Here is a 12,678-nt window from a genome sequence, read left to right as displayed (position 1 = left end):
AGGTTTGAATTTGTGGCCCATTTTGGGATGCTTAGTAGCTGAGTTCCTCAGCTTCCTGAGCTGGCAGAGTCCTGGGCTTTGTAGAGAGGGCTGCAGCATGATGAGAGCTAGCCAAGGTGTTCCAGTCAGGTTGTCCAGTCTTGTTTTCCATTTTGTTCAAAGGAGAAGGTTCCCGCGGTCAGCACCTGGGTGCTGCAGCATTATTGAGGTCGAGGTCCCAGTGGCCCAGGAGATGAGCTTGTGGTTGTGGATCTGGACTCCATCCTGAGCCCTGACCAGTGATTGGTGAGGACTCAGGGGCCAGGAGCAGAAGCAGGGGAGTATGCTGTATCCCTGGTTTACAGTCTTCTCTCTCTCTCCATAGTTTGTCCTGAAGAATTATGGGGAGAACCCAGAAGCCTACAATGAGGAACTGAAGAAGTTGGAGGTGCTCAGACAGGTAGGAGGATAGTGTTTTTATGCAGGCGTGAGCAGAATTGGTTTGATAGGGAGGTAAAGAAACCACCTAGAACTGTGTTCTTATTTTAATTCAGTATTTTTTCCTCTTTTATACAGTAGCAGAATTAATGATAGAAAAATTTGGAAATGCTAAAATAAAATAAAAAAAACAAAAAACTCTTTTCACAAATTTTTGTGTATATATGTATATAGTTAAAGGATTTTATTGAGATATAATTGATATAAAAAACCATATATTTAAAGTATACAATTTGATATTATTTTTCTTATTACTAATGTATATATGGCAATCCCAATCTCCCAATTGATCCCACACCAATGCCCCCCCGCCCCCATTTTCCCTACTTGTCCATGTTTGTTCTCAACATTGGTGTCTGTATTTCTGCCTTGCAAACCTGTTGATCTGTACCATTTTTCTAGATTCCACATATGTGCATCAGTATACGATATTTGTTTTTCTCTGACTTACTTCAGTCTATATGACAGTCTCTAGGTCCATCCATGTCTCTGCAAATGTCCCAATTTTGTTCCTTTTTACAGCTGAGTAATATTCCATTGTATGCATGTACCACATCTTCTTTATCCATTCATCTGTTGATGGACATTTAGGTTGCTTCCATGACCTGCCTATTGTAAATAGTGCTGCAATGAACAATGGAGTGCATGTGTCTTTTTGAGTTACAGTTTTCTCTGGGTATATGCCCAGTAGTGGGATTGCTGTGTCATATGGTAATTCTGTTTTTAGTTTTTCAAGGAACCTCCATACTGTTCTCCATAGCAGCTGTATCAGTTACATTCCCACCAACAGTACAAGAGCGTTCCCTCTTCTCCACACCCTCTCCAGCATTTATTGTTTGTAGATTTTCTGATGATGCCCACTCTAACCAGTGTGAGGTGATACCTCATTGTCGTTTTGATTTGCATTTCTCTAAGAATTAGTGACATTGAGCAGCTTTTCATGTGCCTCTTGGCTATCTCTGTGTCTTCTTTGGAGTTGGAGAAATGTCTATTTAGGTCTTCTGCCCATTTTTTGATTGGATTGTTTGTTTTTTGATATTGAGCTGCATGAACTATTTATATATTTTGGAGATTAATCCTTTGTTGATTCATTTGCAGATATTTTCTCCCATTCTGTGGGTTGTCTTTTCATCTTGTTCATAGTTTCCTTTGCTGTGCAAAAGCTTTTAAGTTTCATTAGGTACCATTTGTTTATTTTTGGTTTTATTTGCATTACTCTAAGAGGTGGGTCAAAAAAGATCTTGCTGTTTTTTATGTCAAAGAGTGTTCTTCCTATGTTTTCCTCTAGTTTTATAGCGTCTGGCCTTAACATTTAGGTCTTAAATCCATTTTGAGTTTATTTTTTGTGTATGGTGTTAGGGAGTGTTCTAATTTCATTCTTTTACATGTAGCTGTCCAGTTTTCCCAGCACCACTTATTGAAGAGACTGTCTTTTCTCCATTGTATATCCTTGCCTCCTTTGTCATAGATTAGTTGACCGTAGGTGCGTGGGTGTATCTCTGGGCTTTCTGTCCTGTTCCATTGATCTGTATTTCTGTTTTTGTGCCAGTACCACACTGTCTTGATCACTGTAGCCTTGTAGTATAGTTTGAAGTCAGGAAGCCTGATTCCACCAACTCTGTCTTTCCTTCTCAAGATTGCTTTGGCTTTTCGGGGTCTTTTGTGTTTCCATACAAATCATAAAATTTCTTGTTCTAGTTCTGTGAAAAATGCCATGGTAATTTTATAGAGATCGCATTGAATCTGTAAATTGCTTTGGGTAGTACAATCATTTTCACAATGTTGATTCTTTCAATCCAAGAACATGGTCTATCTCTCCCTCTGTGTCATCTTTGATTTCTTTCATTAGTGTCTTATAGTTTTCTGAGTACAGGTCTTTTACCTCCTTAGGTAGGTTTATTCCTAGGTATTTTTGTTGTTGTTGTTGCAATGGTGAATGGGATTGTTTCCTTAATTTCTCTCTCTGATCTTTCATTATTAGTGTATAGGAATGCAAGAGATTTCTGTGTGTTAATTTTGTATCCTGCAACTTTACCAAATTGATTGATTAGCTCTTGTAGTTTTCTGGTGACATCTTTAGGATTTTCTATGTATAATATCATGTCATGTGCAAACAGTGACAGTTTTACTTCTTTCCCAATTTGGATTCTTTTTATTTCCTTTTCTTCTCTGATTGCTGTGGCAGGGACTTCCAAAACTATATTAAATAGTAGTGACAAGAGTGAACGTTCTTGTCTTGTTCCTGATCTTAGAGGGAATGCTGTCAGTTTTTCACCATTGAGAATGACGTTTGCTGTGGGTTTGTCGTATATGGCCTTTATTATGTTGAGGTAGGTTCCCTCCATGCCCACTTTCTGGAGAGTTTTTATCATAAATGGGTGTTGAATTTTGTCAAAAGCTTTTTCTGTGTCTATTGAGATGATCATGTGGTTTTCATTCTATGGTGTATCACATTGATTGATTTGTGTATATTGAAGAATACTTGCATCCCTGGGATAAACCCCACTTGATCATGGTGTATGGTCCTTTTAATGTGTTGTTGAATTCTGTTTGCTAGTATTTTGCTGAGGATTTTTGCATCTAAATTCATCAGTGATATTGGTCTGTAATTTTTTTTTTTTTTTTGTAGTATTTTTGTCTGGTTTTGGTATCAGAGTGATGGTGGCCTTGTAGAATGAGTTTGGGAGTGTTCCTTCCTCTTCAATTTTTAGGAAGAGTTTGAGAAGGATGGGTGTTAGCTCTTCTCTAAATGTTTGATAGAATTCACCTGTGAAGCCATCTGGTCCTAGACTTTTGTTGGAAGATTTTTAATCACAGTTTCAATTTCATTACTTGTGATTGGTCTATTCATATTTTCTATTTATTCCTGATTCAGTCTTGGAAGGTTATACCTTTCTAAGAATTTATCCATTTCTTCCAGGTTGTTCATTTTATTGGCATATAGTTGTTTGTAGTAGTCTCTTATGATGCTTTTTATTTCTGCAGTGTCTGTTGTAACTTCTGTTTCATTTCTAATTTTATTGATTTGAGTTCTCGCCCTCTTTTTTTAATGAATCTGGCTAAAGGGTTATCAATTTTATTTATCTTCTCAAAGAACCAGCTTTTAGTTTTATTGATCTTTGCTATTGTTTTCTTTGTTTCTATTTCATTTATTTCTGCTCTGATTTTTGTGATTTCTTTCCTTCTACTAACTTTGGATTTTGTTTGTTCTTTCTCTAGTTTCTTTAGGTATAAGGTTAGATTGTTTGTTTAGGATTTTTCTTGTTTCTTGAGGTAGGATTGTATTGTTATAAACTTCCCTCTTAGAACTCTTTTTGCTGCATCCCATAGGTTTTGGATTGTCCTGTTTTCGTTGTCATTTGTCTCTAGGTATTTTTTGATTTCCTCTTTGATTTCTTCATAACCTCTTGGTTACTTAATAGCATATTGTTTAGCCTCCATGTGTTTGTGTTTTTTTTTAAAAATGAATTATTTATTTATTGTCTGCGTTGAGTCTTTGTTGCTGCGTGTGGGCTTTCTCTAGTTGTGGGCTTTCTCTGGTTGTGGTGAGTGTTCTTCATTGTGGTACACGGGTTTCTCATTGCGGTAGCTTCTCTTGTTGTGGAGCACGGGCTCTAGGTGCATGGGCTTCAGTAGTTGCGGCAAGTGAGCTCAGTAGTTGTGGCTCGCAGGCTCCAGAGCACAGGCTCAGTAATTGTGGCGCACAGGCTTAGGTGTTCTGCAGCATGTTGATCTTCCTGGACCAGGGATCGAACCCATGTGCCCTGCATTGGCAGGCCCATTCTTAACCACTGCGCCAACAGGGAAGTCCCTATCTATTTTAAATATAGTAGTATGTATATGTCAATTCCAAACTCCCAATTTATCCCTACCCCCTACCTTTCCCCTTTGGTAACCATAAGTTTGTTTTCTAAGTCTGTGAGTCTGTTTCTGCTTTGTAGATAAGTTCATTTGTAATTTTTTTTTTAGGTTCTGCATAGAACCGATAGCATATCATATTTGTCTTTCTCTGTCTGACTTACTTCACTTACTATGATAACCTTGTGGTCCATCCATGTTGCTGCAAATGGCATTATTTCATTCTTTTTAATGGCTGAGTAATATTCTGTTGTGTATATGTACCACATCTTTTTTATCCATTCATCTGTTGTGATGGACATTTAGGTTGCCTCCATTTCTTGGCTATTATAAACAGCACTGCAATGAACTTTGGGGTGCATGTATCCTTTTGAACCTTTCGGGCTTGTGTTCCATTACTTCTTCCCCCTTACCACCCCCAAGACAAGTCCCAACCTCTGCCAAACCACTATGCTGAGGGTGCTGTTGTACATAGGTGGGGTAGCTCTAAGGAAAGAGGCTGGAGGTGGGAACCCCACCACCAGGAGACTCAAGAGACCAGGTGAATTTTCAAAGCTCTTTCAGCCCAGAGGGTCCAACATCTTTTGAGTGCACTAAAGTTGGTTTAGCTGTAGGAGGGCCTGCCTGCATCTGGAGATTGTGGTTTCGTTCAGAGGGGACCAGGCACTACAGGTCCTGGGTGGGGCTCATTTGCTGGCACATCCTCCCCAGCTCCCTCAGCCCCACGACAGTCCAGCCCTGGGACCCAAGCCTACTCAGGCTTTAGAGATTTGACACCAGCCAGTGTCACCAAGGCCTGAGGGAAATAGAATAGGAATTTCTTTTTTTCTTTTTTCTTTTTTTTTTTTAACTCTTATTTTATATAGTTGATTTACTATATGTTGTGTTTGTTTTGGGTGTACAGCAACCTGATTCAGTAATACACATACATATATCTATTCTTTTTCAGATTCTTTTCCCATGTAGGTTATTACAGAGTGTTGAGTAGAGTTCCCTGTGCTATGCAGTAGGCCTTTGTTGATTATCTATTTTATATATATTGGTGTGCACAGGTTAATCCCAACCTCCTAATTTATTCCTCCTCCCCAACCTCTCCCCTTTGGTAACCATAAGTTTGTTTTCTAAGTCTGTGAATCTGTTTCTGTTTTATAAATTAGTTCAATTTGTGTCAGTTTTTCTGTTCCACCTATGGTGTGGTATTTGTCTTTCCCTGTCAGACTTACTTCACTTGGTATGATCATCTCTACGTCCATCCATGTTGCTGTAAATGGCATAATTTTATATAGCTGAGTAATATTCCATTGTGTGTGTGTGTGTGTGTGTGTGTGTGTGTGTGTGTGTGTCACATCTTCAGCCATTCATCTGTCAATGGACATTTTGGTTGCTTCCGTGTCTTGGTTATTTTGAATAGTGCATACATCCTTTGAAACCATGGTTCTCTCCAGCTGTATGCCCAGGAGTGAGATTGCTGGATCATATGGTAGCTTTATTTTTAGTTTTTTAAGGAACCTCCATGCTGTTCTCCACAGTGGCTGTATCAACTTGCATTCCCACCAACAGTGCAAGAGGGTTCCCTTTTCTCCATACCCTCTCCAGCATTTATTGTTTGTAGATTTTCTTGATGATAGCCATTCTGATTGGTGTGAAGTGATACCTCATTGTCCTTTAGATTTGTGTTTCTCTGCTCATTAGTGATGTTGAGCATCTTTTCATGTGCTTTTTTTGGCCATCTGTATGTCTTCTTTAGAGAAATGTCTATGTAGATGTTTTGCCCACTTTTTGATTGTTTTCTTGATATTAAGCTCCATGAGCTGTTTGTATGTTTTGGAAATTAATCCGTTGTTGGTTGCTTCTTTTGCAAATATTTTCTCCCATTCTGAGGGTTGTCTCTTTGCTTTGTTTATAGTTTCCTTATCTGTGCAGAAGCTTTTAAGTTTAATTAGATCCCATATGTTTATTTTTGTTTTTATTTTCATTACTCTACAAGGTGAATCAGAAAAGATTTTGCTGCGATTTATGTTAGAGTGTTCTGACTATATTTTCCTCTAAGAGTTTTATAGAGTCCAGCCTTACATTTAGGTCTTTAATTCATTTTGAACTTATTTTTGCATGTGGTGTTAGGGTGTGTTCTAATTTCATTCTTTTGCATGTAGATGTTCAGTTTTCCCAGCACCATTTATTGAAGAGACTGTCTTTTCTCCATTATATATTCTTGCCTCCTTTGTCATAGATTAGGTGACCATAGGTGCGTGGGTTTATTGCTGAGCTTTCTATCCTGTTCCATTGATCTATATTTCTGTTTTTGTGTCAGTACCATACTGTTTTGATGACTGTAACTTTGTATTCTGAAGTCAGGGAGTCTTATTCCTCCAGTTCCATTTTTCTTTCTCAAGATTGCTTCGGCTTTTTGTGGTCTTTTGTGTTTCCATACAAATTGTAACATTTTTTATCTAATTCTGTGAGAAATGCCATTGGTAATTTGACAGGGATTGCATTGAATCTGTAGCTTGCTTTGGGTAGTGTAGTCATTTTCATATCAGTTCTTCCTGTCCAAGAACATGGTATATCTCTTTGTGTCATCTTTGATTTCTTTCATCAGAATCTTATTGTCTACTGAGTACAGGTCTTTTGCCTCCTTAGGTAGGTTTATTCCTCGCTATTTTTTTTTTAATTTTTAATATTTATTTATTTATTTATTGGCTGTATTGGGTGTTGTTGCTGCGCACAGGCTTTCTCTAGTTGTGAAGAGCAGGGGCTACTCTTCGTTGTGGTGCATGGGCTTCTCATTGCAGTGGCTTCTCTTGTTGCAGAGCACGGGCTCTAGGTGCGCAGGCTTCAGTAGTTGTGGCACAGGGCTCAGTAGTTGTGGCTTGTGGGCTCTAGAGCACAGGCTCAGTGGTTGTGGTGCACAGGCTTAGTTGCTCCATGGCATGTGGGCTCTTCCCGGACTGGGGATCGAACCCATGTCCCCTGCATTGGCAGGTGGATTCCCAACCACTAGCGCCACCAGGGAAGTTCTATTCCTCAGTATTTTTTTTCTTTCTGTTGCTACAGTAGGTGGGATTGTTTCCTTAATTAATCTTTCTCATCTTTTGTTGTTAGCCACACAGCCTTCAGTAGTTGTGGTGCGTGGGCTCAGTAGTTGTGGTGCACAGGCTCAGTAGTTGTGGCACATGGGCTTGGTTGCTCCACAGCATGTGGGATCTTCCCAGACTAGGGATTGAACTTGTGTCCTCTGCATTGGCAGGTGGATTCTCAACCCCTGCACCACCAGGGAAGTCCTGTGTATTAATTTTGTATCTTGCAACTTTACCAAATTCATTGATGACTCTAGTAGTTTTCTCATGGCATCGTTACAATTTTCTATGTATAGTATCATGCCATCTACAAACAGCAACAGTTTTACTTCCTCTTTTCCAATTTGGATTCCTTTTCTTTTTCTTTTCTGATTGCCATGACCAGGACTTCCAAAGCTATATTGAATAAAAGTGGCAAGAGTGGACTTCCATGTCTTGTTCCTAATCTTAGAGGAAATGTTTTCAGCTTTTCACCATAGAGTATGATGTTAGGTATAGATTTATCATATATGGCCTTTATTTATGTTGAGGTGTGTTCCCTGTATGTACGCTTTCTGGAGAGTTTTTATTATAAATTGGTGTTGAATTTTGTCAAAAGCTTTTTCTGCATCTGTTGAGGTGATCATATGGTTTTATTTTTCAACTTGTCAGTGTGGTGTGTCATAGTGATTTGCGGATATTGAAAAATCCTTGCATCTCTGGGGTAAATCCCAATTGATCATGGTGTATGATCCTTTTGATGTACTGTTGAATTCAGTTTGCTAGTATTTTGTTGAGGATTTTGGCATCTATGTTCATCAGTTATATTGGCCTGTAATTTTCTTTTTTTGTGTTTTCTTTGGTTTTGGTAGTGTTCCTTCCTCTGCAATCTTTTGGAATAGTTTCAGAAGGATAGGTGTTAACTCTTCTCTAAATATTTGATAGAATTCACGTGTGAAGTTATGCAGTCCTGGACTTATGTTTGTGGGGAGTTTTTAAATCACAGTTTCAATTTCAGTGCTTGTGATTCATCTGTTCGTATTTTCTGTTTCTTCCTGGTTCAGTCTTGGGAGATTGTACCTTTCTAAGAATTTGTCCGTTTCGTCTATGTTTCCATGTTATTGGTATATAGTTGATTGTGGTAGTCTCTTGTGATCCTTTGCATTTCTGTGGTGGCAGTCGTAACTTCTCCTTTTTCATTTCCAATTTTATTGATTTGAGCCCTCTCCCATCTTTTCTTGATGATTCTGGCTAAAGGTTTATCAATTTTGTTTATCTGTTCAAAGAACCAGCTTTTAGTTTTGTTGATCTTTTCTGTTTTGTTTATCTCAATTTCATTTATTTCTACTGCGATCTTTATGATTTCATTCCTGCTACTAACTTTTGGTTTTGTTTGTTCTTCTTTCTCTAGTTGCTTTAGGTGTAAGGATAGGGTGTTTATTTGAGGTTTTTCTTGTTTCCTGAGGTAAGATTGTATTGCTATAAACTTCCCTTTTAGAAGTGCTTTTGCTGCGTTCCAGTGGTTTTGGATCGTTGTGGTTTTGTTTTTATTTGTCTCTAAGTATTTTTTGATTTCCTCTTTGGTTTCTTTAGTGATCCATTGGTGGTTTAGTACCATATTGTTTGGCCTACACGTGCTTGTGTTCCTTATAGTTATTTCTTCGAAGTTGATTTCTAATCTCAGTCTTGTGGCCAGAGAAGATGCTTGATACGACTTCAGCTTTCTTAAATTTACCAAGGCTTGCTTTGTGGCCCAGCATGTGGTCAGTCCTGGAGAATATTCTGTGTGCATTTGAAAAGAATGTGTATGCTGCTGCTTTTGGATGGAATGCTCTGTAAATATCGATTAAGTTCATCTGGTCTAATGTGTCCTTTAAAGGCCTGTGTTTCCTTATTGACTTTCTGTCTGGATGATCTGTCCTTTGATGAAAGTGGGATATTAAAATCCCCCACTATTACTGTGTTACTGTCAGTTTCTCCTTTTATGGCAGTTAGTTTTTGCTTTATATATTGGTGTGTTCCTATTTTGGCTGCATATGTATTTACAATTGTTATATCTTTTTATTGGATTGATCCCTTGATCATTACGTAGTGTCCTTATTTGTCTCTTGTAACAGTCTTTATTTTAAAGTCTATTTTATCTGATATGAGTACAGTAAGTTCTCTACATATGAATGAATTCCATTCCAAGACTGCGTTTATAAGTCCAGTTTTGTTTGTAAGTCCAACAAAGTTAGCCTAGGTACCCAACTAACAGAGTTGGTTATATAATACTGTACTGTAATAGGTTCATAATACTTTTTACACAAATAACATATAACAAAAAGTAAAGAAAACGTTTTCAATCTTAAAGTACAGTACCTTGAAAAGTACAGTAGTACAGTACAACAGCTGCATACAGGGGCCGGCATTGTGTGAACAGGCAAGAAGAGTTACTGACTGGAGAGGGAGAGGAGGTGGGAGATGGTAGAGCTGAAGGATTGTCAGCAATAGGAGACAGAGGGCAAGTTGCAATTTCACTCATGCCTGACTTTGATGGTTCAGGTTCTGGTTCCTTGATGGATTCAATTCTATCTATACTCTTGAAAAAAATGTTCCAGTGATGTCAGAGTAGTACTGTACCAGCTACATCACCGCTGCTTTTACACTTGCTTCCAGGCATCCTGGGCTTGAAATAAAGATACTGTACTACTGTACTCTCTACAGTACTGTAAAGTATGCAAAAGCACAGCCGTTTGTAGAGGATGCCTGCACATGACAATGTACGTCAGACACGTGAACTAACATACATGATTGGACGTGCAAATGCACATTCATATCTTTGAAAGTTTGCAACTTGAAGGTACTGTATTGCTACTTTCTTTTGATTTTCATTTGCATGGAATACCTTTTTCCATCCCATCACTTTCAGTCTGTATGTGTCCCTAGATCTGAAGTGGGTCTTTTGTAAACAGTATATAAATGGGTCTTGTTTTTGTATCCATTCAGCCAGTCTGTGTCTTTTGGTTGGAGTATTTAATCCATTTATGTTTGAGGTAATTATCGATATATATGTTCTCATTGCCATTTTGTTAATCATTTTGAATTTGTTTTTGTGGGTCTTTTTTCTCCCCTTGTCTTGTTCTCTTGTAATTTGATGATTAACTTCAGTGTTTTATTTGGATTCCTTTTGTGTGTGTGTGTGTATGTATTGTAGATTTTGAGTTTGCAGTTACCATGAGGGTTTGTTTTGTTTTGTTTTGTTTTGTTTTTTAATTTAATAAATTTATTTTTTGGCTGCGTTGGGTCTTTGTTGCTGCATGTGGGCTTTTTCTAGTTGCGGTGAGTCGGGGCTGCTCTTCATTGTGGTGCATGGGCTTCTCATTGCAGTGGCTTCTCTTGTTGCGGAGCATGTGCTCTAGGCACATGGGCTTCAGTAGTTGTGGCACACGGGCTTAGTTGCTCCACAGCATGTGGGATCTTCCCAGACCAGAGATGGAACCCATGTTCCTTACATTGGCAGGTGGATCCTTAACCAGTGTGCCGCCAGGGAAGTCCCTACCATGAGGTTTTGATATAGCAGTCTATATATAAGCAAGATTGCTTTAAGTTGCTGGTCTTTTAGTTTTAAGTGCATTTCTAATATCCTGCATTGTACTCTCCTTCTCTTATGATTACTGTTTTGATATCATATTTGTGTGTGGATGATTTACTATCTTTACTGTATGTTTGCCTTTACTGTGAGCTTTTCTATTAATAATTTTTGTGTTGCTAGTTGTGGCCTTTTCTTTCTTATGCCTAGAGAAGTTCCTTTAGCGTTTGTTGCAAAGCTGGTCTGGTGGTGCTGAATTCTCTTAGCTTTTGCTTGTCTGTTAAGCATTTGATTTCTCTGTGGAATATGAATGAGAGCCTTGCTGGATGGAGTATTCTTGGATGTAGATTTTTCCCTTTCATCACTTTATATATATTGTGGAATATATAAATTTATGTATGTATGTATGTATTGGCTGTGTTGGGTCTTTGTTACTGCGTGCAGGCTTTTTCTAGTTACGGAGAGCGGGGGCTGCTCTTCGTTGCAGTGCACAGGCTTCTCATCGTGGTGGCTTCTTTTGTTGCAGAGCACGGGCTTTAGGCACACGGACTTCAGTAGTTGTGGCATGTGGGCTCAGTAATTGTGGCGCACAGGCTTAGTTGCTTCTCAGCATGTGGGATCTTCCCGGCTCAGGGATCGAACCCATGTCCCCTGCATTGGCAGATGGATTCTTAACTACTGTGCCACAAGGGAAGTCCTCTCTCCTTGCTTTTCAGTACACTTTGTCCATCTGTCAATGAGCTTTTGTATTCCCTCATTAAAAAATGGTTTAGGCTGAGCTGTGAGCCTGTCTTCATTTCTTCATCAGAAGTGAATCTTCATCGTGGTAAGGCTGCTTTCAGGCGACCAAACAGGTGAAAGTCCGATGGAGCAAGATCAGGATTATAGGGAGGATGCTTTAACACCTCAAGATGAAGTTTTTGCAGAATGTCAACAGTGTGGGCAGAAGTGTGTGGACATACATTGTCATGCAAGATCCCAGTGCCCTTGGATAGCAGTCCTCTGCATTTAATCCAAAATTTAGGCTTTAGCTCTTCAATAAACATCTCACTGTAACAAGCACTGTTGATTGTTGAACCTTTGAGCCATGGCTGATTTGCAAATGATTTGCCACATAATCCACTGTCACTCATCTATTCGACAGAATCATTTCACATGTACGCTCAATGTTGTCATCATCCGTGGACATGGGTGGGTGTCTGGCTCCTTCTTGATGGCTAACACTTGCGCGACCTTCCTTGAACTTCTCTGTCCATTCATACATACTTCTTTGCGACAAAACACTTTCTCCATATTGCACACAGTCATCAATAAATAATGGCACCAGGTACGCCCTCAGACCACAAAAAACAGATCACTACACACTGCCCTTCTTTTGTGCAAATCACAAGTGGGGCATCCATTTTTGCTTGCATTGTAGTTACAAATGAACTGATGTAACATGTTCACACCTGCACAGCAGTAACTAGGGAGACAGTAGCCTTGCACGGAAAGCACTAATAAGACAGTGTGGCCAACAGAAGTTTTAATATAACTGGAGTGCAGATAATTTTTGACTCACCCTTGTATAAATTTCCCAGTTCAAGTGTTTTTTTCGGATCTGCATCATCTGGTGTCTGAGAGCCAGGGAGCTTGGTGTGGCTGCCTTACTGGTTCTCCTGCAGCCTGCCAACAGCAGCCTTTTGGGACAGTGCAGTCAGGGCCTCGAGGCTGCCT

General features: G+C 39.1%; 1 protein-coding gene across 5 annotated transcripts in view; it reads left to right on the top strand.

The window, feature by feature from the left end:
- Window positions 1–12,678, top strand: part of PTPN23 (protein tyrosine phosphatase non-receptor type 23) — a 66,921-nt gene that overhangs the window by 21,499 nt on the left and 32,744 nt on the right. For 3 of the 5 annotated variants that reach the window (XM_057706835.1, XM_057706838.1, XM_057706837.1), the window contains exon 2: window positions 365–439. The exons of the other annotated variants lie outside the window; for them this stretch is intronic. In XM_057706835.1, the coding sequence (XP_057562818.1) occupies window positions 365–439 (75 nt within the window). The remainder of the gene's footprint in view (window positions 1–364; window positions 440–12,678) is intronic. 5 annotated transcript variants of the gene reach the window in all.

The sequence above is a fragment of the Hippopotamus amphibius genome, chromosome 13, assembly GCF_030028045.1.
Source record: "Hippopotamus amphibius kiboko isolate mHipAmp2 chromosome 13, mHipAmp2.hap2, whole genome shotgun sequence".
Taxonomy (NCBI): Eukaryota; Metazoa; Chordata; class Mammalia; order Artiodactyla; family Hippopotamidae; genus Hippopotamus; species Hippopotamus amphibius.
Note: the sequence above shows the minus strand (reverse complement) of the source record. Positions and strands in the feature narration are given on the sequence as shown.